Here is a 26,118-nt window from a genome sequence, read left to right on the forward strand (position 1 = left end):
TTATAGATACATACTTCTATGCATATAATTTTAGAAAATATTTACAAGATTTTTGGGGGCATAGTCTCGTATAGCTCAGTCTACCTTTGAACACTTTGTGTAGCCACAAAAGCCCTTAAACTTCTGATTCTCCTGCCTCTACTTCCTGAGTGCTGGGAGTGTGCCACTGTCCCCGGTTTATCTGTTGAATGTTAGACAAGCACTGTACCAATATCCTACACACACAAGATTTCTTTTTCAATCACTTGAGGGTTAAGAATGTCTGCTTTGGTAATTATTTATTTAACTTACATGTTTTTAAGAATACAATTAGGGGTTTTAGTCTGAGAGTTCTGTTGTTGTTTCCTTTCAATTCATGAGTAAATTGCCTTTCAATAGAAATGTTTATGAATGGGATTTATGGTGGGAAAAACACAACTCCACATACTTAGTACAGAAGGAATCTGACACTTTACATTTGACTATGTGCCTGAAAAGCCAGTGGAATGAGTGTGTTTCACATTGCAAGTCTCTCAGCGTGAGGTACACAGTGTGACTGCTCAGGAAATATATGCCGAAAGAATTGATTATGGGACCTTCATGGACATGATTTTGGCCACTTTTAGAATAAGTTTTTCAAATTGGGATTCTCTGAGCAGCATGAGGTAGGATAAGAGAGCAAGATGCTGTGGAAAGGAAGAATAGAAGTCAAGGACACCGGAGTGGACTAAGGTATAGAATGCAAAGAAAAGGTTAGGTTCATACAGAAGAGAACACACAGCAAGAAGAACCTGACATGTGTGAAATTTCACTCCTATACAATACCCCTTCCCCAACCTCTCCCCACAGAGAAAGGTCTAGCCACCCAGGTCTCCTCAGGTCAAGGCTCCAAAAACCAGGACAGTCTGGGCTTCAAGGTGAGGTGATTTATTTGCATGAGCCAGGTGATGCTTGAAGACACAGACCAATCCATCTGCCTCAGCTACCAAACAGATCCCTTTGCCTCCTCCTCCTGTGGAAGCAGTCAGGGCAGGAGGTTGGCAAAGTGACCTTCCGAAGCTGAATCTGTGTTTCTAAAAATAGAAGCATCCTCCAAGAATCAAGAAGGGGAGGGAAGTCTGTGGATGTTGAAGGCCAGAACCCAAGTCCCCAGAGCATTGCCAGTATGAAACCATTTTAATTAGATACAGGCACCCAGATCCATAACCTCAGATGTCTCGCAGCAATTGAAACTAAATGAACTGGCTTTTTTCCTCTTTCTACTTACACTGTCCTGGGCTTTAAGAAAAGAGAAGAAAGAGTCATGTCTTCTGACTTATTTGGATTGGTTGTACATTGCCCAAGGAGATACCTTCCCCGGCATTCCAGTGGAGGGAATCGGACTTCCTGGAGACACACTCAAATGGGATGTGGCAGAGTGGTACCTCCAGGGGCAGACAGCAAGGCTCCCTTAAGTCTAGCTTCTGAACTTTTCTCCCTGCATAGGTACTGTGCAGGACTAGGTTTGTGTCCAGTGTGTCCAGTTATGTGGGAACAAGAGGTCAGGGGCCGCCACTACCACATTCGTGCAAGGTCCTTGTCCAGAGTTAACAAGGAGCTAGAAGATTCCGTGAGCTGGTAAAACCGCCTGATATTGATCCACAGAGGTTGTTTGCAGTATCCTAAGCAGACATGACAGTGTAGAGTGTTGGGGAGACTGGGCTCTGTGGGAGTGTTTGAGGACCATGTGGCTCATTTGAGGGCTCTGTGTGGAGAGGCAAGCATAGGTGATAGAGTGAAGACCTGTCAGAAAGACCACAGGAAGCTGAGTGTGCTTGTGGCCAGAGTCTCTGAGATCTGCTGGGGTGATCAGCCTTGTGAGGTGCCTCTCTGCATGACTTTGCGCTGAGAACTCTGATTTGCACATGATTCCCACAGCCAGATGAGTAGAGCTACGGGAAAGGGCACTCTGGAAATGCTGTGTTCTAGACTGTGTGAAGCTGTGTGACCTTGTGCTTATGGGCTGTGTGTGTAGCTTCCTGTGGACAGCCTCCTCTGCTCTGCCGTCTAAAAATGTGTTGTGCCTCTATAGATGCAGAGCCACCCCAGGCCAGGGGTGGAGTTTCGGTCTCAAGCTGAACAAAAGGAGCAGAGTGTCCTTTCTAACACCGCCTGGCAGCTGAGCCTCCTGCATGTGGACTGAGGACTCTTTCAAATGCTTTGGTCTGTGCCTTTTTTCCAACAGGACAACGTGGATCTGGGGGAGCTTATGTTTTCACTCTGCTATCTTCCAACGGCTGGCAGGCTGACCATCACCATTATAAAAGCAAGGAATTTAAAGGCAATGGATATAACAGGAGCATCAGGTAGGTTATTCTTCAATTCCTCATCTGGTTCTAATTCAACACGTTGTAAAGTTCCTATTATGATACTGTGTGTCTGGAACCAAGTTGCCTAGGTTTAATCACATTCCTACCACCTCTGAGTGCCATGTAACCTTGAACAAGTCACTTAACCACTTTAGGCTTCAAATTCCCAACTGTAAAGTGAGAGTAAGATTCGTATCTGGCCTGTTGAGTTATTGTATAGATTAACTGAGTTAATATGTGTAAGACCATTAAGGGATGTGGTATATTAAGATGCTACATGATGCTATCTGAATCTAGAGCCTTTCCTTGCCCATAAATGGGACTCATCCTACAGTCTGCATATTCTGAGGTGGTCTACCCAGTTAGGTCTTTCTTCTCACTTCACTATCTTGGGATCATTGAAGATCAGAGATGATTCTGACTCCTTATGAAAACGAACTATAGCTGTTTTTTTTTTTCCAGTGAACCAAACATATGCCTTTTACATTGTAAACCCAGACACAAAAATGTCTCAATATGCAGTTCATACTATGCACATTCATACTAGCTTTGGCCAAGTGCTCACTAACACAGAGAACACTGGTTCATGGTCACTGAACTCAGATACTGTTTTTCTTTTGTTGTTGCGGTGATGGGTGTGTATGAGTATGAGCATGCATGTACTCACATACAGGCACACATGTATACATATAGACATAAAAGCCAGAGGTCATCCTCAGGTATCATGCGCCAGGAATCATTTCCCACTATCCCACTAGGCCCTCACTACTATTGAGCTAAAAGGGAAACCCTGTTTCTCTCTGCCCAAGTGAATGATGCCCTGACCTTTCACCCTTTCCAGAAGGTACTTCAAGCCAAAGGAGCCAAGATTTTTGTTTGTTTGTTTGTTTGTTCTTGCTTAGAAACAGCCTGGCGTAGAGAACATAGAATATATCAACCTCTTGGAGTAAATGCCATCCCTGACTTTGATTTTTGAGAAAGGTTCTCTCATTGGGACCTGGGCTCACTGGTTAGGCTATTGACTGGACAGCAAATATCAGGGATCCTCTTGTCTCCACTTCCCTTGCACCAGGCCACCCACCATGCCCAGATGTATACATGGAAGGTAGGCTCTTTTGGCTCTAACTCGAGTCCTATGCTTGCATAACAAGCTTGTCACTGACTGATAGTTACTCCAATATGTTAATATGTTCTATGTTCTATACTCCATGCTGGTTCTAAGCAAGAAAACAAAAAGATACAGCTCCTCTGGCTTAAAGTACCTTCTGAAAGTGGTGAGGAGTCAGGGTAGCATGTGGTTAAGCAGAGAGATACAGGACTCCCTTTTAAGTTGCATGGTTGTGAGGGTCTAGTGGGATCAGAAGTGCCTCATCCAGAGCACAGCAGCTTGGAGACCTGTCGGTCTGCCAAGGTTATGCTATGAACACCCCCTGTCCTCCCTCTTCCTGATTAACAGCTTCTCCCTTTGCAAATGTGCTTCCAGGAGCCCCAGAACTTAGGGCCCATCCACTCCTGCAGGCTGCCCCATTCTCTAGGAATTCAGAACTTACAGAACTGGGGGCATTCCCCTGCTTGGAGGCCCAATCTTTAAGCAAAGATTCTCCTGGGTAGCTCAGGGTTGGGGTACTGATTCCAGTCTTCCACTCCTTGGAAATGTCTGTTTCTGTTCCTTTCACAGGCAGGCAGGTCCTAAATTATGGTTGGAATACTTTCCAATTCAGTAACAGATGTTTTCACCCTATTTTTAAATTTTATGAATTTTGAGGAGACAGTGTCCTGTGCTTTTTCTTCAATGAATAACTTAATTAGTCTGAGTAGTCGGCTGCCCACATCACATATCACATGCATTAAAGTCCTCAAACTCTAGTCTCCAGACAGAGAAAGGAAGTCTTCCTCCACTGCCCACATATACCCAGCATCTCCATTTGTCCTCACAGTGCCCTCCCTGCTCTTATGCCCGTGCAGATCCCTATGTGAAAGTCTCACTAATGTGTGATGGCCGGCGACTGAAGAAGAGGAAAACATCCACCAAGAGGAACACGCTTAATCCCGTTTACAATGAAGCCATAGTCTTTGACGTCCCTCCTGAGAGCATTGATCAGATCCACTTGTCCATAGCTGTCATGGACTATGACCGGTGAGATACCAGGGGCTCTTTCTCTGTGCAGTCCTGCTGTTCTTGGGGCAGGATGGGAACGTTAGGAAGCAGCAATGTGCTCAGCTGGGATCCCAGGACGCAGAGTGACCAAAGGGGCAGCACGTGGAAAGCAGGCTGGCAGGGAGTCCCATCATAGAACCCTGCTGTAGAACCCTGTTACTACAGGCTTCTCATAGCTTCATCTCTCCCTGCCCCCTTCTTATCTTTCTTCTCCTTCACCCTACCACACCCCACCTCTTTCTCTTCCCATCTCTGCACACTTCCTGGTATCTCTGTGTAGAGAACCATGGCCCCTCAGGTCTTGTTTTCCACTGAGCAGTCCTGACTTCTTCAAGTGGAAATCTTCTACCCCAAACACAGAATGATTACTTCAGCCATGCCACCAACGTTTCTAAATATATAACTTTGTCCCCCTTCTTGCACTGTGTTTAATAAAGATCATTTCCATCCACTTAGATCTGAAAGCAAACACAGAAATGTTCTCTTGAAAATGCTAGAATCAGTATGGATGACAAGGTACATTAAAATGTATAAGATGCTAGACTTTTTAATTAATACAGCAGAGAGGAGATATTTATAGCCTGCATTGTAGCCAATTGTGTATTTAAAGGACAGATTTGAAAAACAGTCATTTTAATATGCAAAGGAAGTACCAACAGGGAATTATACATGTTAAACCAGTCATTAGACTGCAATGCAAAGTCTCTTTTTAATTAGAAACCTCCCACGTGGTCTGGGCACAATTATAAAAGAAAAAATCAGTCTGACTTCTAATATAATCTTACAAATATTATTTGTAGCTAAAAATGTTTCCATCTACCTCTGAAATGTCAGCACAGCAGCGTCAGTGACCTCAGTGCTTTTCCAGTAGATCCCTACACGAAGCATGCCTTGTCTTCTGACACAGTTGCCCATGAGCATGACAGCCCATGCTGGGCTTGGACCTTACCGTCTTCTCTGGACACACACAGTACCATAGTGCCTGGTCCCAGGAGGGGATGCTACCCACCAGCTGTGAAAGGCAAGGATAACACTTTCCAAGCTATTGCCAAGGTTCCTGCACCAACAAATCTGATTATGTGATCTGTGCCTCAATTTAATTATCAGTAAACTCATGAATCTGGCCTGGAAAAATCCATGGCAGTATGCACAGAGCCCCTGCATGCATTTGATTTTAATGAGCATTGACTTAAATACCCCGGACACTGCATCCGCACCCTGTCTCCTTCTCCCACACAAACAGAATAGAAACTACTCATCTTTCTGGGAGGAAAAAAGAGGATATCCCAAAGAGTCAAAGGATGGGCCACATTCTAAAGTTTATTTCAAGGGACTAGGTTTTTTTTTTTAATTGCTAAGGGAAAAAGTAAAATGGCTCAATGGAGGAGACCTACTCAAAAAGTTTCAGGCTGTTAGCCCTAAGTTAAAAGAGCTGGGTGTCTGTCACAGTTAAAAACTCTAGTTGGCTCGATGAACCAAAGCCGGAGAGATGCAGAAGATGATGGCCCTGGTCTTTGATGGATCAGGGAGCGAGAAGACCCAGGAGCCCAACCCTCTGGGCCTACTGTGCCACCCTTGCTTGCCTCTTGTGGAGAGCTGAATGGGTGTTACAGCATACACTCCTCCTTCAGGGCCCCTTCCATTTCATTCCACGTATCTGGAAGCTCAGTTTGCAGAAGCAGAAGTGGGATCATTAGCACACACCAGGGAGTTCTCCGAGCAAAGGTTCTCAGGGCCACGTGAGCCCATGTCAGCGTTAGAAAAGATGGATGTGATATGGAACCCTAGGTCTTTCTGCTGTTTAGCCTGGACTGAGACCTACCTACTGTAGTTTTAAATTAGAGATTTTTTTTTTAATATCCCAATACTTCTGAATTCCTTCCATCCATTTGAGTTGCTGCTTTTATTCAGTGATTCTCAACCTTCCTAATGCTGCAACCCTTTAGTACAGTTCTTCATGTTGTGATGATCCTCCAACCATAAAATTATTTTATTTACTTCTTCATAACTGTAATTTTGCTACTGTCATGAATCGTAATATAAATATCTGATATGTAGGATATCTGATATATGATTCCCCCACACACAAAAGGATCACAACTCATAGGTTGAGAACCACTGCTTTTACTTTTGCATTCCAAAATTTTAAGAAAAAACTGTTGTGGCCCATTTTCACAGTGTAGGTCACAATGAGGTCATTGGCGTGTGCCAAGTAGGCAACAAGGCTGAGCGACTGGGCAGAGACCACTGGAGCGAGATGCTGTCATACCCTCGGAAGCCCATTGCGCACTGGCACTCTCTGATGGAGGTGAGACCTACCTGTGTGTTCTGCTCTGTAGAGTACGTGCAAGAGTTGTTACTGTTAGCAGCATGACCATGCCAGGCTCTTCTATCACTAGCGCTGTCCCTACTGAGCTTTTCTACGGCTGTTGGCACTTGCATGAAATCTAAGGTTTGATATATTCCCTCCACCAACCTAGAGTATTTGGGATCAGGGACTGTCCCCATTTTTATTGTCTTTTTAAAGGTATCAGGATTCTGTTAACAGCTTTGGGTTGGCATTTGGTGGCTTCTGCATGAGACAGAGCCCTCGGTTTGGAGAATGCCTCTGGCCCTAGCCTGTGAGTCTTTTGTTGATTAGCATCAGGTAAAGGTTTATTTAATAAAGATAACAAAGCATAAAACAACAATGTGTAAAAGGAAACTTCTTTCTTCCTAACATACAGCAAGTACAAAGGAAGACAGTGTGGGATATGGCACCATGGTCAGCAAAGACTAGATTTCTCTCATCTTTCTGCTTAACCGTCCCCAAAATTAAGCTTAACAGCTTAACTGTCCAGGTGTCTGAGCTTCCCAAAGCCTGAGAATCTCTGGGTCCCTGTTTTAAATATGGTCAGGAAGGTGCCTGGGCCTGGGCCTGTCCAAGGCCTCATAAGATACTCTGACCATGTCTAAAGGTGGCATCAAGAAAGACATTGGACTACTGACTGTCCTCATGCCTTTCAGTATGTGGAGGCATCAGATCCAGAACCCCTCCAGACAATCTCTTCAGTCTGACCATGGGCCTCATTATACAGTGTGAGTCCAAGCTCAAAACCATCATATCTTTCATGCCACAAATGTGGGACAAGGCAAGGGTCAAAAGAACACACAGTGCTTCTTTCAGGGTTCTCTTTGAGGTTTTCCAAGACACTTACTGTGCACCTTAACCACAGGACTTTGAACATGTCTACTTTCAGAGGAAGGAAATAAATATATTCATTTTATTATGTACCTAGCTAGAAAAAGGGTTTTATGCAAAGAGAGAATGCATACTGGCTGTCATCCTGCCACTTTTTCCTTATCCACGCATTTATTTTCCTTTCACTTACCAATTTTTTTCTGTTTATCTGTGCTTATTGATTCATTTATTTAGGCATTCTCTCAACACTAATTTTGACTGAGGAACATTTCTAAGGATCATGTGACATGAGGACATATGAAACATGCATGTGAACAAGAGGCCACTTGCTTTATAGCTCTTACAGATACTACAAAACAGAAGAATTTTTAAATAAATTTATTTGTTTGCTTATTGGTGATGTGCACATGCAAGGGCACACAGGAGACCACAGGACAACTTTTAGGAGTTGGTTTTCTCCGTCTACCAGGTGGGTCCTAGAGATTGAACTTAGGTTGCCAAACTTGAAAACAAGTGCCTTAACCCACTGAGCCATCTCACTGGCCCAAGAAAGTGTGAAATGGAGTATGAGTCATTAAAGTGCATAGGCATAAGCTTTGATGCTCATAGGATGAGCTCCTATGTCCTGGCACATAGGACAGGGGCTTGTTGAACTTACAAGAGACTTGAGCTGCTGGGAATGGGAACACCAGGAAGTGAGCTGGAGTCATTGGCCAAGGGTATGTGGGTTCCAGGCAGAGAACATTCCTCTGTTCTCCTACCGTAGGCAGCCTCTCCCTGCATTGGCACCCTGAGAGCAAAAGAGATCACTGCCCAGTGTTGATAGTACCTCTCCACTTGATAGTCAGGTGTGTATGATGGAATAAAGATGAAGGCAACTGGAGAGGAAGAAATGCTCCAAGCCAGGCCTAAGGACAAGGGAGGGAACCATTCCTTAGAGGGAAGCATGAAGGGTGCTAGTTATATTCGGTGATAGACTAGAGTCCCCTAATTTGCAGACTCCTGAGCATGTATCTCTGCTCCTGGGCCATAGAAACCAAACCTCTCTTTTCTGGCATTAAATTAATCCCTAAGGGGGACTTCAAGAGCTGCAAACCACTTGAGAAAGAGCCAGGGGAACTATGCCTCATTTCCTCCACTCCTGGTGGAATTCTCAAAGGACCCATATGTGGGTTTAGCAAATTGCCCAGGGATGTCACTGGTGAGCAGTAGTGAGAGCCATTGTAACCTGCCTCCTATACCCTTTAGGTCAGAAGTCACTTCTGACCTAAACTCTCCTTTGTGGTCAGAACTGTCAAAAGTCTATGTAACAGGTAATGGAAAAGGAGTAAGGTCCACAGGATCCTGACCCAAGCAGGACTTTCTCAGTGGCCTTGGCAGACAGGAACCCTTGGCAGGTATGTGGCATGGCAGGTATGGGAGCACCCACAGAGCAAGGGTAGGGGGTCTCTCTGGCTGCTTCTTCCACTTCAAAGGGAAGAATGTTGTGCAGCTTCAGTCCCTGGTAGGTGCTCCTTAAACCCTTAGCTCCTAGCTTTTTGCAAGTCTGTGTTCAGCAGTTATGTAAGTAAGAAATAAAAGTCTTGAGGGTTAAAGTAATGGAACTCGGGAGTCCTTTGTACTGTGGCTAGAATTACTTCAGCTAATACAATGGTCGTTTCTCAATGGTTGCAGTGGAACTAAGGAAATGAAATGCCTCCATCCCTGTGGCCTCTTGCCTGTCTTTGAAGTCATGTCTTGAACTCTAGATCCATCTCCAGGGGGAAATGCTGCCTTCTCTTTTAAAAATAAACATGTAGCTGGCAAAATGAGGGCAATGGTACCAGATGAGATTAAAGAAAGGGGGAGGTGGACCGTGCTTTGTCAGCCTCTGCATGGATGGAGGTGGTGATGGGCAGTGCTGGGAAGTGCATGTGCCGGAGTTGGACGGACCTAGATTCACACTGCTGTGCAGCCACGTGCTGGTTGATCGTTCTTCACCTTTGGTTCTTCTCATCTGTCAAGATGCCATAACTGCCTGTCTCAAAGTGAAGTTGTAAAGATTAAGGTTCTTAAGGGGGTGGGACATTGATTTGGGGTTTCATGTAGCTCAGGCTAGGCTACATGAGCTTGTTTTATACTGGAGGATGAACTTCTAAATCCCCTTACACCCCATAGGTGCTAAGACTGTATGAATATACCACCCCACTCATTTTACACAGTGCTGGGTGTTAAACTTAGGTATTTTTATTGCTGGGCAAACACCCTATAACTGACCTGTATCCCCAGCATAAATTAATTTATGAAAAATGCCACTCTGTGGCTAGCACCTAACCAGCGATCAGTAAAGTTCTCATCACTGTGTATCCTACATTCTAATGGGTCACTACATGTCCTCATGGGCTCTGTAGCATAAGGAAATATCACCCATGTCATTTTTCATGGTGACAGCTAGGGACCCTAGTAAACATCATCCCAGTTTGGAAGAGTGGCTGACTCAGCATTTGAGTGAACATGGGTATACAAATTTTCTTTCTTCTTTTTTTTTTTTTGGAGATAGGGTTTCTCTGTCTAGCCTTGGCTGGCTGTCCTAGAACTGGATCTGTAGACTAGGCTGGCCTCAAACTCAGAGATCTGCCTGCCTCTGCTTCCCAAGTGGTAGAACTAAAGACATGCACCACCACCACGCTTCAGACAGCTCAGATATACAGATTTAAGATCTGGCTGCTTTCCCATTTAACTTAACTGTAAAGATAACCTGCTCTTATGCTCTCTTTAAAACAAACAAACAACTACTGAATCTTGGGATTCTTACTCTGTGTGTGTCTGTGTTTGTGTGTGTGAACAGATATGTATGGAGCACATGGAAGGGTGACTAAAAATGGGCATGCATTGGGATTTAGTATGAAACTTTGGCCTGACAGAAGCTCCATGCTGCTAGGGACCATGGCACTAGGATATAAACGACCCCTGATTTCTGCAGAGACCTGGCCATCCACTCAGAACTATATCAAGTATACCCTGACATCACCAGGGCAGGTAGCAGATGGAGTCTTCAGAACCAATAAGTTCAAAAATCCATTTCTCTCCCTGGAACTCAGCATGACTTCACTGCATACCCTAAGGTCAGCCAATGGCTTTCCCTTTACTCTTCATAATGTCATTAGCTTAGAAAGCTGCATAAGTTCTCCCAGAACAGTTTTTTTCCGGGACATGAGGATAAGAGTGCCCTTCCGTGAGATTGTGGGAGATGACAGAGTGCTAAGGGCTTCCTTATCACAGCATTTTCCTCTGTGCACCCAAGATAAGATGGCGTTGATGTGGCCATGTCCTCACACCTTCCTCACTCTCCTGACAGTCAAGTTGACCTGCATCTGGAGCCGCAGGTGATTAACAGGCAATAGTTCTAGTGTTTGCATGGCTTGCCTGTGAAGTGCTCTGTAATGTCTGGATTAAGACTTGGAATTATGGGAAACCAGATGCAGATGCCATTTAGTTAAATAGTGCTTTACTTTTCTGAGATGATAATGACAGACAATCCACTGAGAATATATAGTAAAGTTCTTACCTTTGTTCAGAGGATGCAATAATAACCATTTATATAATTATAACATACATATATATGTATATGTATTCTAAACTAAGGTGATCAGTGTGGATCTTTCTCTCTCAATGCCTAGCCTTTGTGCAGACATGTGCATCAGGCCAGAAAGGTTTTATACCAACATGGCTGGCTGTTGAGATCACCTGATTAAGCCTGCTGCACCCTTTCTCCATGGCAATATGAGAGCACAGGACATATTATAAAGAGCAGAATCCTCTTTGTCTTCCTTGGGCTCAGTAAAGCTATAAATTTAGTGCTGTGAAGAACCTAAAGCAAGCATCATTTACCAGGTCTTTCTTCAGTATTGCACCAGTGCCCCTCTAAAACATTTCTAAATATTTTCTATCCAGTGCTCAAAAGAGCTCACATGGGATCTTGAATCTACACATTTCCAGGAAGAAAACTTCTGATTTTCCAGGCTTTGTCAAAGAAAGGTAACTGTCAACCCACTCCATCTACAGTGTAAGGAGTATAGTTCTTGAGAAAGGTACCAACATAACAGGGAAACTCAACAGAGTGATCTTGGCTGCTTCCCAAAGGGGCAAGAGACCTAAACACTTGGGAAAAGTTGCTTTCCACAGTAGGGGCAGGCAAAAGGAGCACTTTTCAGGAAAGGATGTGAGTGGAGAGGGCACACTGAGCTATGGGAGCCTCGGCGCCATCACAGACCTGTGTAGTTGCATGCCCGCTGCTCCCTTGGTCCTGTGGCTCATGTTAGTCCAGGGGCCACTTTTGCACTTAGTTCCTGCTTCAGTCCATCGGATCATAGAGTTTCAAACTTGGGGTAAACCAGAATCACTTCTCCCTAGCCCCAGGCTCTCTCCCTCTAGGATTTGACATGGCTTCACTGCAGACCCAAAGTTAATGTATGAGAAATGCACCTCCACAGCTGGCATCTAACCAGTGTCTAGTAAGATTCTTATGCTTACTGTGTGTCCTACATTCTGATGGGTCACCATGTGCCCTCAGGGGACTTCGCTTAAAGGCTCTCTAGAAACTCCCTTTCTTACATAGTATGATTCTTTGGTGCCTATGAAGTATGTTCCAGATGTCAAGGTGTCCTCTGAACATGGAAAGGAAATGTTTGGAAATTAGAAGTGTTGCTTTCCCCCCAACATCCATCTCCATGACTTTTTCTATGAGAAACTGATGGTTGACTGTGTTACCTGCCTTCAGTTTGCATCAATTTAGTGCATGGGACATGATTTATAGAAAAAAAGGATCAACCCTGTTTACCCAGATAGTGAGTTAATGCCTGGTGAGATTTGGAATGAATAAACAAAAGAGATGTGGAATGGAATGAACTGGGTTCCTTTTGTGCTGAAGCTGCAAACTCTCCATTTGGTGCAATACAACATAGAAGCAAGCAGGTGTAAAAGCTACTGACATGAATCTGCAGCATGTGTTTAAATGGAGCTGGTTCTTCTTGCTCCAAGCTTAGATTACTTCTCCACTTAGAAGTACATGAACAAAAGTCATTCCCTCCATTCTTCCCATCTTTTAGCCAGTCACTATGGCTTTGTATTCTTAGTACAACTAAGATAATATTCAGAACAACTGAGAGGGCTTAGTGAAGCATGAGGTGATGTGCCTGGCTGGGTCCTAGAGTACTCAGTACCTGGTTTCATGATAGAGGTAATGCACAGACATCCCAGTGGTCAGGAACAGGATCCTGAGTGAGAACTATTCAGGAAATGACAAGGGAATTAGCCCTTGAGTTGACTTTTCTTACCAGAAAAATGTTTCAGTACCAATTTTGTACATCAGCATGACTTGATGTACCATCTGTAGAGATAAAGAAGAAAGGAAAGGGATTTTTTTTTTTTTTTTTTACTGTAGGAAGAACCTGCTGTTGAAGTTTCTTGGAATAAACTGTTTTTTAATGGTGTATAGAGCATAACTGTGTGCATGAACACTTAGGGAGCCCCTGAAGCTGAGCTGACTGTAGCAAATATAAAATGGTGCTACATGGTTGGGATATGAAACCAACCGGTAGCTCACCTGTTAGAACCGTGGCAGTTGGCAGTAAGTGGTCAGAACACATTTTGGACAAGTGGGTATGGCTTGTGTTAGGGAAGCTCTGTCAGGTTTCCAGCTGGTGGAAGGGTGTGGTCAGCAAAGCTAAGACAGTTGAGGCTTTCACAAGCAACTGTAACATCTCAGATTGAACTATCTGTACAGAAAGAAGATGCTAAGTATTTTCTCATCTTCAGACAAGATACAAAATCGGGAATTTTCTCAAAGGTCTGTAGAGACAGGAATCATACAAAACACAGGAGCACTCAAACTAACCAATAGATACATAACGGCAGACAACAATGTGACGGAAACGGAGTGATAAGTTACTGTGTCTTGACGCCCTCTTTCACAAATCACCTTGCTGTGGCACCTTCTGCCCAGTGGGCTCTGCTTGAATAATTACTACACAATCACTAATTGTGGATGACAAAATGAGTGGACTTCATTTCCGCTCCCCACCCCCCATCTCCAGAATGGCATTCAGAGGAGGCTTGCTGACACATAGGACAGGCTGATTCTTCACAGATGAAATGAATCAGTGATTTATGCCACTCTTTAAAGAACCACGTTCAGCTGCTAAGCTGCTAATCATTTGGGAGACTGCCCCTTGCCTGGAGCAAGAGTCTAGAGCAAAAGTGGAACAAACTGACAGAGATCATTCTGAGAGTTTCCTAGGAAGGAGACATCCAGGAGATGCCCTTGTCAAATACTGCCTCCCACAGGTCACCGTACCACCTGGTGATAGGATAAAGCTAAGTTTCCACCAGTAATGGGAAAGAAAGGACAGGTCCTGATTTATTGGTATTCCAAAGTCTGACATAAGGTGTCAGAAATGACATGGGAGGTGTTAGTTGCCCTGAGATCTATTTTTCTGTCTTGGTCACTGGTGTTTGCCTAACAAAACACACGGCACATGGCAGACTCTTTGTAAAGTTTTCCTAATGAAATAATTGTCGATGTGCAGATAGCAGCTTGTATGTTGACTGCAACAAAAGAAAGACATTCCACTCTCAGGATACATGAATATTGTTTACAGTTAAGAAAAAAAAAATAACTGTTTTTCTTTAGTTTCTATGTGATGCTTTCCAAGGGGAATGCAATTTATACATGGAGCTGAAGGGCATACAAAAAGTTCTCCATGTAGGGTTGCTCCCTGGGTTGAGAATGGCACAGTTTCTCAGTTCAGTCATGTACCCATTCTTCTCTGTTGCATCTCCTTCCCCATATTTTAGTTGATTTAGAATGAAAGTGAAAATTGAGCCAGCGAGATGTCTAAGCTGGGAAAGACACTTGCTACAAAGATTGATGATTTGAATTTAATCCCCAGGACACAACCCACAGAAAGAGAGAATCAAACTCCTACAAATTGTCTTCCTACCTCCACATGTACATGCCCTGTACACATCTCACATGTACACACAAACACACACACACACACACACACACACAACTCAATGTAATTAAGAATTGAAAATAACTTTAAACATCACTGTTTAGTAGCTTTGTTTTTTACTTCTGTCACTTTATTTTAAGTAAATTTCAGTGTGTTGAAAGTTGGCAATCAGGAATGGTAGGATGACAATTTTTCACCCATTTTAAGTAAAATCCGAGGTATGATGCGTGATAACATTTATAATTGAAAATCTTTTTTTTTTATTTTTAATTTATTTTATTTTTATTTTTTTATTTGTTATATGAATTACAGGTTATTTATTTTGTATCCCAACCGTAGCATCTCCCTCATTCCCTCCCAATCCCACCCTCCCTCCCTCATCTTCTCCCTGCCTGTTTCCAAGTCCACTAACAGGAGAGGACCTCCTCCCCCTCCATCGGACCCTAGCTTAACAGGTCTCTTCAGGACTGGCTGCATTGTCCTCTTCTGTGGCCTAGCAAGGCTGATCCTCCCTGTGTGTGTGTGTGTGTGTGTGTGTGTGTGTGTGTGTGTAGAACTCACCATTGAGTTCATGTCAGAAATAGTCCCCTTACTAGAGAAACCCACTTGGATACTGAGCTACCATTGGCTATATCCAAGCAGGGGTTCTAGGTTATATCCATACATGGTCCTTAGAAGATAAACAAGAAAGAGGACCCAGGGTAAGATGATCAATGCTCACTTAGAAAGACAAATGGGATGGACGTTGGATGTAGGAGCAAACAAGTATAGCAGGACAGGAGCCTACCACACAGGGCCTCTGAAAGACTCTACCTAGCAGTGTATCAAAGCAGATACTAAGACTCATAACCATACCTTCGGCAGGGTGCAGGGAATCATATGAAAGAAGGGGGAGTTAGTAAGACCTGGATGGGACAGGATTTCCACAAGGACCAAATATATCAGGGCACAGAGGTCTTTTATGAGACTGTTTCTCCAACCAAGGACCATGTATAGATTTTTACTTTTTTTATTACTTAAAATTTATTCACTTTGTAACCCCGCTCTAGTCCCCTCCCTCGTCCCCTCCCAATCCTACCTTTCTCTTTCTTCTCCTCCCATGCCCCTCCCCTAGTCCACTGATAGAGAAGGTCCTCCTCCCCTTACATCTGACCCTAGCCTAGCAGGTCTCATCAGGAATGACTGCATTGTCTTCCACTGTGAACTGGTAAGGTTGCTCCTCGTTCAGGGGGAAGTGATTAAAGAGGTAGCCCCTGTTCCCCTTACTAGGGAAACCACATGCATCCGGAGCTTCAATGTGTTACATCTGTGCAGGGGTTCTAGGTTATCTCCATGCATACCAAATCTCATGCTTCAAACACCATGTTCTAGAATAGTTTCAGTCTTTCAACAGCTCCTATTGATGACTTCAGCTCTCATATTACTGCAGGGCTTGATGCCATACTCTTTTCCATCTGGGATCCATATGCACCAAAGAGAGTCTTATTGGGTGCATATGATTTATTGCTATGCTGCCAAAATGGGTCCTTGGCATGTGTGAGGCTCTATGACTGTTCGACTAATGTATGTGTGAAGTATCATGTCACATCAAATTGCACAACAGGAAGAAAGAGAGATAGGTGGCTTACTAGCAAGGGTAAGAATACATTTTCTACCGTATTTTTGAGAAATAAGCAGATGTGAGACTCATAGCCAAACTTTGGGCAGAGTGCAGGGAATCTATGAAAGAAGGGTGAGATGAAAGACTGGAGGGGACAGGAGCTCCACAAGGAGAGCAACAGAACCAAAAAAATATGGGCCCAGGGGTCTTTTCTGAGACTGCTACTCCAACCAAGGAAGGACCACGCATGGAGATAACCTATAATTGAAAATCTTAAAGGAGGATTTTCACAAAACCAAGGCAAACTTCACAAATTGTTGACAACCAAAATAAAGTCTCAACTTTCAGGCACCTGCTGTGTGATGGTGCATCATACTCCAACTGTCTAAAGGGTTCTGTATGAGACAGGAAACATCAAAGTGGTTTTGCTCTATGCAGCTGAGGATCTGGGTGGCACCTGCTTAGGTACTTTAATATTGATAAATAAATGTTCAGATTGACAGTTGACTAGAGAAAGGTCATAAACCCAATCAAGCAAGTAAATGTCATCCAAAAAGATTAAGACTGACTACAAATTGTAAAATAGAAACATTCTGGATTTTTCTTCCTGTTATTAATGCTTAATGAAGTCTCTGCAGGGGGCCGTGGAAATTTGGATCCAAAGAAATCCATATCTGTTTATGTTTTTCTCTGGGCCTTATCTACATTTTATCTATGTGATGGCATGAATGTTTGTTCTTAAGAAAGAGAGAGAACAAGGAAGGAAGAGGGGAAGGAAGGAAGGAAGAAAGGAAGGAAGGAAGGAAGGAAGGAAGGAAGGAGGAAATCTTGTTAAAATCAGATCCCCAATGAGGTAGTATTAAAAGGTAGAAAACTTTCAAGTAAGGAGTCTCTGCCCCAAGGGTAGAACTTGGGTCTTGTAAAGGAAGCCAACCACATAAAAGCACAGCAAGAAGGGCATGACTTATGAAGTCTTAGAGCTGGCCATCACTAGACACTGAAGCACCAGAGCCTTGATCTTCGGCTTCACAGTCTCCAGAACTGTGGGTTGTAAATTTCTGTGGCTTATAGATGATCTAGTCGAGGTACTTTGAAGCCCAAAAGACCGAGGTCACCCTCCTTACTATTTGTGTTCAGGGTCACACTAAGTAACAAGGCTGACTTGGGCCAAGCACTACCTCCTTGCCAAAAGAAGCCAGGAATTGCCCTGGATACAGAGACATCAGAGTTCATCAACATGATACTGAGCATCATCTGGTTTGTGTCCTATCTGTAGAAGCTTCTCTGTGGGGGTAACAGGTAAGCCTCCCTCCAGTGGAACTGACATCCCAGAAAGGAACAGAAGCCCTTTTCACAGCAAACTGTAAGGACTGCAGTAGGCTCTTGTGTAGAGAACCCTGGTCTTTCAGGTTGGGTCACTCTGGTAGTGGAATTGAACTGTGTGAGGGTACTTCTCTTTTTAGTATACAAGGTCCAGGAACAATTTCACAACCAAGGCCACTTGGCTGTGGAAGATTACATCACTGAGCCCTAAAGCATGCAGTGTAGCCATAGAAGAGCAGGCCTTCTCTTTCTTCCTTGAGCTTGCGTGATGACATCACTATACCTGGGCTTCTAATTGAGGCCATAGAATTTGATCTTTCAGCTGCATTGTGAATTCTGTATTCATAAAAGTTGCAGAATATTCACTTCCAGGATTAAAGTCAATGACTCGTATGTTACTATTTACAAATAGCGTGGCATTTGCTACTTTGCAAGTATCAAACCAACATCTGTGAATCCTGGCTTACCTAGATAGAAATCTCGTCAGGAATGAGAAGGAAATCACAACTGAGTGAAGCTCTGTGCCCTCACTGTAACAGGAAAAATCAGACACACCACTGTTGATGATATGTTTGAATAGGGCAGAATCTCAGTCCTTACCCATTGTATATGGTCTACATCAGCCCCAGCTTCTTTTACATACCCGTGGGCATGAAAGAGTTAATAGCAAAGACCTTGAGAAACCCTCTCTTTGTTACAGGAAAGTCACTCTTAGCTCCAGTTGCTGCTGTCACCTGAGCTGCTTGAGAAGTAAAAGCAGGAATAACAGGGAAGAGAAGGATTTTTTTAATCACATGGGAGTTTTTGAGGACTGCTCATTCTGGAAGATATCCCTCTTACTGTCTTAAGCCAGTAATTCTTATAAGCCCCCAAGCACAGATATACAGCCACCCCATCATTATAGATTTTGTCTGTATACAGGACACTGCCCTGCTAACTATGAGCTCCCTCCATAGCAGAAATTGAGCAGAAGCAGTACTAGGCATGACCCTAGAAATAGTGCTGGGATATCCGCACAGGGCCAAATGAGGAAAGCCATGAAGAGTCTTACTCCTCTGTGGATCCTGAGTGCAGCACTACTGCCTTTCCAGGCAAGGTACGGGTGGTATAGTAGTGGCAAGTCTGTGATGGTGGTAACCAGCTGCTTTCAGATTAGAACTGAGGCCCACTCCATCTGACAGAAATCACGATAGGCCAGGTAAGATCTGTGGCTAAGGATGTCATAGGCTCTAGTGAAGAAGCATTGTTTTGTTACATGGTTATGATGTGCTTTAGGGGAAGTGAACACTCCATAAGACTGAGTCATATGGAAGTAAACCACTGAACAGATCTAGACCAGATTACAGGCTGTACTCAGTCCACCCTAGAAGGAAGAAAAGTTAATCCCTGAGCTTTCTCTAACTGTAACCCCCTCCATGCTCAGAGAACAATATATGGCTTATATTTTTAGATTTTATGTGACTAGTGGGATTTGTTTGCTGGGTAGCTACTGGGGTGGGGTAGGAGTTGTTACACAGACTCTTTCCATGTGACTGAAGAAACTGAAGGAAGAATAGACTTGGAAGACAGACATAGTGCTAGAGCAGCAACCAGCCACAAGGCATGGGATTATTTAAATTTGTATTAACATATATTAGTTATGTAATAATGTGGTATTTTGTTGTATCTTCAGACATGTCTATAATGTATTTTGATCATATTCACCCTCTCCCTCATTACCCTCTCCTGTCACCCTCCTGCTTCTACTAATCCTTTTTCTTCCCAACCAGTCCCCTTCCTACTTTGATTGTCTTTTTTAAGTGACTTCATGAGTTTCATTAGAGCTGCTTACAGGATCATGGGCATCTTGCCAGTGGGCATGCCACTGAAGAAAATGCCCCTTCCATTAACCAGCCATTAACTGTTTGGGTTTTCTTTGAACTCATTCCTACAGTCTGATTTGAAATATGAATGTGTAAAACAGATCCATGCATGCACTACTGTGATTGAAGCAACAAGAAACTGAGAAAGCAAAATCATTTAATCAGAGAGAAATCCATGGCCCAATTAAACATCCTGACAGGCTACCAGTATGCTGCTGTCACTGGTGTCTAACAGGAAGGGTCACATGCCAGCTCTGCCGCTTAGAGCTGCTGAGCTTGAGCGGGTTACCTGATTTCTCTGAGGATCAGCTCCCTCCCCTGTCAACAGGAGCATTAGTGCCAAGCTGTAAACGCCTGTTGTGATTATATGGAGCACATAGGAAAGGGACTGACAGAGGGTCTGGCAATAAAATATGCTCGGCAAGTTTCTGTCCTCCTGTAGCCCAGAAAATCCTGGTTTTCTTCTTCAACCCATTGGCTTCTCAGGACAGTGCCTCTCAGATTGGCACTGTCCCCCGGCCTCAGCATTGTGAGTGCTGAGATTGATTACAAGTGTGTGCCACCACACACACACAGCTTAAGACTTTTACATTTTTATTTCATCTTTCTGTGGTGGCAGAGGTCAAACTTCGGGCCTTATGCATATGAGCTGGGTAGGTGCTTTGTCAACTCAGCTAGATTCCTCTCCTCAGCGCTGACCTTCCATGGTGTTATTGCAGTGCACTCATATGGGGACCACTTTGATGAGTTACCCCACGTTCTACTCCTCCTCTTCCTCCCTGACTCCTTTGCCCTCTTCACCTCCTCCTCCCTCTCCCACTCTATTCCTTTTCTTACTTTTGGAGTTTCCAGTGGTCCACAGTAGGGATCTGAAATGTAAGCTGTAACACCATATTGGAACAAGTTCCCCCATCACACCTGGGTTAGACTGTGGAATATTTGTTCCTCAATTGTGGTTGCCTCAGTGATTCACAGTAAGAAATGCATTTGAGTTGGGCATAATATTATGTGCCTTGTCTCATTCCTTAGGATGAGACTTTGTGCGCGCACACACGTACACACACGGGGAGGAGAGAGAGAACTGAGAGAACTGAGAAAGAAAGGGAAATAAGGAAACACATTTGGCATTATAGACATAATTGTAAAACTTTTTAGAAGGTTCAATAAAAAAATCTGCATGCATGTGGTGTGCTTTGGTTCTTTACATTTCTATTTCAGTTTAAAAAGGAATACTTGTCAGAATCATAAGATGAATTTCACATACCCAGCAATGGATAAATATTTTCAGCACATAAATTGCTGAGTTAAAGAATACACACATTCAGAGACACATATGCAGTTTTGGTTCAGAAAAACTGCATGAGGAAGCTGTGGAACTGAATCATGATCAAGTGTATATATTTGAGGCTGGAGCTATAGCTCAATGGTAGCATTGCAGGGCCCTAGTTTTGATCCCTGACATCAAAAAACAAAACTACACGTGTGTGTGTGTGTGTGTGTGTGTGTGTGTGTGTGTGTGTGTGTGTGTGTGTGTGGTGGGGGTGGGCTGTATATTCTAGCCTTTCCTCTGAAAGTCTATAGAATTCCAGGCTTTGTTTCATGGGCACTCACCAGGAATTATTATCCCTTGGTTGTAGATTCTGAATAGGATGCAGCATGCCCATCTTTTCATTCCTAAACAAGTAACTTGTTTTACCACAAGTATGTAACCTTTGCTGTGGGGCTGGGTTTACCCTTAGAGGCTAACCAGCATACAGACACCAACTGTGTGAGTGCCATTGAAGAAACATGTGAAGCCAGAGAAGGAAGAAGTAGCAATTTGTGTTGACTGTAAGCCCCACCTGCCATGAAAGAGCTCTCTCCACAAGACTCCTTCACTCCTACTGGGGGCCTGGTCCCACACTGAGGTCTGCAGCTACAGGGGAGAGGACTAAGTGCTGGCTTTCAGGAGGCTGGGCAGGTAGATGGACAGTAAACGGTTCCACTGCAATACAGCCAATTATATAATTGGTGTTTTCATGGCATGTAAGGGAGCACAGGGGAGATAGTTCTCATGCCTCCGTTGGGAGAGGCTAATACCCAGACACATGCTGACCCTGTTTGAGCAGGCTCTTGGAAATGGGTTAGAATTCTCCTATCAAGCAAAGAGGGGGAGGGAAAACAGATCTGTACATGGCACTGAGTGGTGGGCGGAGATGACCAGCACCTGGGACAGTCAAATGCTTGAACTCCAAGGCCTTGGGGAGAAACAAATAATACCAGAAAGGGGGTGTGAGGGTGCGCTTTTTATCGGAACTTTGGAATGACTTTAGGATGAATGGCAGCATGTTCCAACTGAAATTTTAAAAGGACTGTGCTGGCCATGTGGAGGAGATGGTCAGAAGGCTGCAGACAGATGACAGCAGTGGTGGGGATGAGTATGCTGAGGCTGAAAGGCAGAGGTAGACTGCTCTGGGAGGGTGAGTCAACTCAGATGGGTTATGAGCTGATGTCACATGGAAAGTCGGAGAGAGGGAGGAGCTTGGCATGATAGCCAGATCTCCATGTTGACCAGATGGATGGTCCTGCTGTTTACCAAGTTACACAGCGGCAGGGGAGGGACCTTGAGTAAACGTTGGAAAAGAGGGAAGCCACTGATAGGAGAAAGGGAAAATTAAGGAGGTTTTGGTGTGTTGTACTCACTACTTCAAAAAGAGGACTCTATCAAAGACACATTGGGTTCAAAACAGTTTAGATTTTAACCATCACCCTCCTACATGGACACAGGGAGGGACATACACACACACACACACCAGTGCTTCTTACAATGGCAGGCTCACTAATTATTTTTTTCAATGAAAATGTGCCAATAACCTACTAAGCAAAGACTAATTAGGCTCCAAGAACCCTTGGCAAAGAGTATGTCAGAAAGCTCAGCACTCAGCTAAAAAGCTTTCCCTGAACTAACAGAGACTGTGGTTTGTCTGGATGGCCTGCATATTAGTGTTAGATAACTCCAGACTCAGTCGTGGCCTTAAGGTGAAAAGAAGGGACCTCAGTTCAGACTGGTAGGGTCCAGCTCTTGCCACCCCTCCCTGAAGAGGACAAAAATGTATACTAGATCAGAATTCTTGAATAGCATCAGCAAGTCTCAGGATTGTAGGCAGACAAGACTGCTATAACAAGGAGTTGGTGAAAGAGCAGGGTCCAGGGAAAGATACATGGCTTACATTAACAGCACTAGACACAGCAGGCCATGCAAATTAAAGGCGTGAAATCTGCTCAAATAAACTTCTACCCCAATTTGATAATCTTTTTAAATTGTTCCATGGCCTAGGGAAATAGCTTGGTCAGTCGAGAGTTTGCCCTGAAAGCATGAAGACTGTGTTTGGTCCCCAGAACCCATTTATGCAGCCAGAAATGTTGCTGTGTACTTTTAATCCCAGTGCAGATAAAACTAATGCAGGTGGATTCTAACTTACGTGGTGAGCTTAAGGCCAAATAAGAGACTCTATCTCAAAAGAGAAAAAGGGTAGAGGTGGCTGACAACACCCAAGGGTGCCCTCTTGCCTCCACATGTGTGTGCATACGTGAAATTATTCCTTAGCATCATGTACTGTCCCTAAGCTGCTTGTCATTCTGAACACAGGCTGGACTGACTACATGAGGTTTTATGGTTGCCTCTCATTGAGGAAAATAGTTTCAAAGGAGTATGTGGAGGCATTCTGTTTGGAGAGAGAGAGAGAGAGAGAGAGAGAGAGAGAGAGAGAGAGAGAAGGATGGTGGAACTGGAAAGTAAGAAGGTAGAGTCCATGTCTTGATGGAAAAGGAGGGAGGTGGGAGATAACCTAGTAGAAAAGGATAAAGGGTCACAGGAGTGGAATGGATTTTCCCTCCCAAAAGCAAAAAAAAAAAAAAAAAAAATGTAAACATTACATAGATTAAGAAAAGGCCAATGGGGAAGCCTCGGTTGATACAGGAGAAAGAATAGATAGCTGCTGTGGCTCTACCTAGAAACCCTGCCCACTTCTCACAGTGTGTGCAGGATGCCCTGCCACCAACAGGCCTACCATGGTGCCATCTTGCCTCCATGGCCTGTGGAAGTGTTACTCCATGAGCAGTATTAGGAAGTACTGTGTGCTGCTCTCAGCCCAGAACAAAGAACCCAGCATTGTGCAGTACCCACTTAGGATTTCCCCAACTACCAGAACTAGGACCCTGCTTTCCTCTGGTCCTCCAAGGCTTCTTAGTTACCTTGGTTTCCTCTGTAGAATTACTACATACTCTAGTGTCATGGAAGCATGTCTGGGGTCTTCTAGCCAGCCTTGAAAGGGCTGCTTTCCCACTTTGGTGGGCCTTTTGCCAGCCTCAGAATCAACAGTTCTCAACCTGTCAGTCAAGACCCCTTAGGAGTCCCATAGTGGATATTATGCATATCAGATATTTTCATTACTAAAAACATACAGATTTTCTAAGCCTACCCCAGCTCTGAATAATGACACAGAGACATTTATTTGTAAAAGCTTTGGGCTTTAGCTTACTCTTGTTTCCAACCAGCTCTTTTAACCTATGTTAACCCATTTATATTAATCTATGTTTTGCCATGTGGTTCTACCTCTCTTCAGTTTCCTACATCCGACTTCCTCTGTGTCTCACACAAAGGTTAAATTTTTTTGCCCCTCTTTTATTTCCTTCTGCCTATCCATAAATCCTGCCTATTCTCTCCTGCCATTGCTATAGGCTGTTCAGCTTTTTATTCAACCAAGCAGAAGGTGATGGAGAGCAATGTTTACAAAATACTGAGACAGGAGATGCTTAACAATTCCAAAGTCCAGCCTATACTCAGCTCTGCTGGTATAGAAATCACCATTTGAATATACAAAGACAACCTTTACCCGTGGCACAAAAAATACCACTCTAACACATTATGATTCACAGCAGTAGCAAAATTGCGATTATGAAGTAGCTACAAAATAATTTTATGGTTGGGGATAACCACAACATGAAGAACTGTATGAAAGGGTCACACATTAGGGAGGTTGAGAACCACTGCTTTAGACCCTGCACTAACTTTCTCATCAGCCTTCTTTAGCTAGTCTAGAATGACACATCTCTTCCCCATACTCTGCTCTGCACTTGAAACTTCACTCCTCGGATCAGACATCCAGTGCACTGGCATCGCATGCACCTCCCGCATCCCGCCCCCAACTCTTAGATGTCATGGTTCTGTTCATACTTCACAGATCATCTTACAAAGACTTGGGGCTGTATTTCTCAGAGATTGATTAGATAACTTCGTCAATATTGAAACCTGATATTAAAAAGTAGGGAGCCAACAGAATCAAACAACCTGTGATTCTACTTGATATGAATGACATAAAGTTGAATATGGGGGAAAATCTTAAAACAAGAAGTACCCAGTAAATTACAAAAGATACGAGGGAAAGCTCAGCTACTTGAAATGTGTATGAATATACCCTTCACAGAGAATAAGCAGAATGTCTCAGGACAGTGTTGCAGCCTTGTAGGCACCATTCATATCCAAGCAGGTAGGTCATCAGACCACTTAGAAGCACACACATGTGAAAAGGCAGTACCTTCCTGAAAAGCTCTGCATCTGAGGTTGAAAACTCCTTGAGAAGCCAAAGTGTGGAGCTGAGCTGAAATTATCCAGTAAAGAGCTGAGATTCCCAAAGTAAGCCATCACCCTAATGCAGAGAGCCATCTAGTCATGAGGACACACATCCTGGAGGGTTTTTGTTTTTGTTTTGTTAAGGACACAGTATCTGACAAGTCCTCAGCTTAGCTTTGCTTTGAGATATAGTCATCGCATTACTTTTGATATATACAACAGAAATTCTGTGACTCAACAGATTAAGCAAGTTGTAAATGTGTTATCTGGCCAAAAGGTCTAGAGGGGATAAGAGCAGAGAGATTGAAGGTTCAGCAGTTAATGATGATGCCAAGATAGTGGAAGTCTTTCCTTTGATTCATCTTCAGACCAGCGACATCAGACTTCAGACATTAAGTCCAGAGGAAATGGCAAAACTATACTTTTTATTTTATTTTTATATTAATTACACTTTATATACTTTGTATCCCACCTGAAGGATCCTCCCTCATTCCCTCCCAATACCACCCTCCCTCTATCATCTCCTCACATGTCCCACTCCAAGTCCACTGTTAGAGGAGGTCCTCCTCCCCTTCCATCTGACCCTAGCCTATCAGGTCTCCTCAGGACTGGCTGCATTGTCCTCCTCTGTGGCCTGGTAAGGCTTCTCCCCCATCAGGGGGAGGTGATCAAAGAGCCAGTCCCTGTTTCCATTACTAGGGAACCCATTTGGACACTGAGCTGCCATGGGCTACATCTGTACAGGGGTTCTAGGTTATCTCCATTCATGGTCCTTAGTTGGAGTATCAGTCTCAGAAAAGACCCCTGGACCCAGATTTCTTTGTTTGGTTGCTCTCCTTATGGAGCTCCTGTCCCCTCCAGGTCTTTCTCTCTCCCCCTCCTTTCATAAGATGCCCTGCACTCTGCCCAAAGTTTGGTTATGAGTCTCATCATCTGCTTTGATACCCTATTGGGCAGAGTCTTTCAGAGGCCCTCTGTGGTAGGTTCCTGTCCTGTTCCCTGTTTTCTCCCTCTTCCGATGTCCATCCCACTTGCCTTTCTGAGTGAGGATATACTCACTT

At 43.9% G+C, this 26,118-nt stretch overlaps 1 protein-coding gene across 4 annotated transcripts in view; it reads left to right on the forward strand.

Annotated features, from left to right (window-relative positions):
- Positions 1 to 26,118, forward strand: part of Syt9 (synaptotagmin 9) — a 185,512-nt gene that overhangs the window by 136,325 nt on the left and 23,069 nt on the right. For 2 of the 4 annotated variants that reach the window (XM_021656417.2, XM_060367785.1), the window contains exons 4-6: positions 2,204 to 2,324; positions 4,293 to 4,464; positions 6,664 to 6,793. In XM_021656417.2, the coding sequence (XP_021512092.2) occupies positions 2,204 to 2,324; positions 4,293 to 4,464; positions 6,664 to 6,793 (423 nt within the window). The remainder of the gene's footprint in view (positions 1 to 2,203; positions 2,325 to 4,292; positions 4,465 to 6,663; positions 6,794 to 26,118) is intronic. The other 2 variants (XR_009585652.1, XM_060367786.1) reach the window with 2 other exon arrangements.

Source organism: Meriones unguiculatus, chromosome 14 (genome assembly GCF_030254825.1).
Source record: "Meriones unguiculatus strain TT.TT164.6M chromosome 14, Bangor_MerUng_6.1, whole genome shotgun sequence".
Classification (NCBI taxonomy): domain Eukaryota; kingdom Metazoa; phylum Chordata; class Mammalia; order Rodentia; family Muridae; genus Meriones; species Meriones unguiculatus.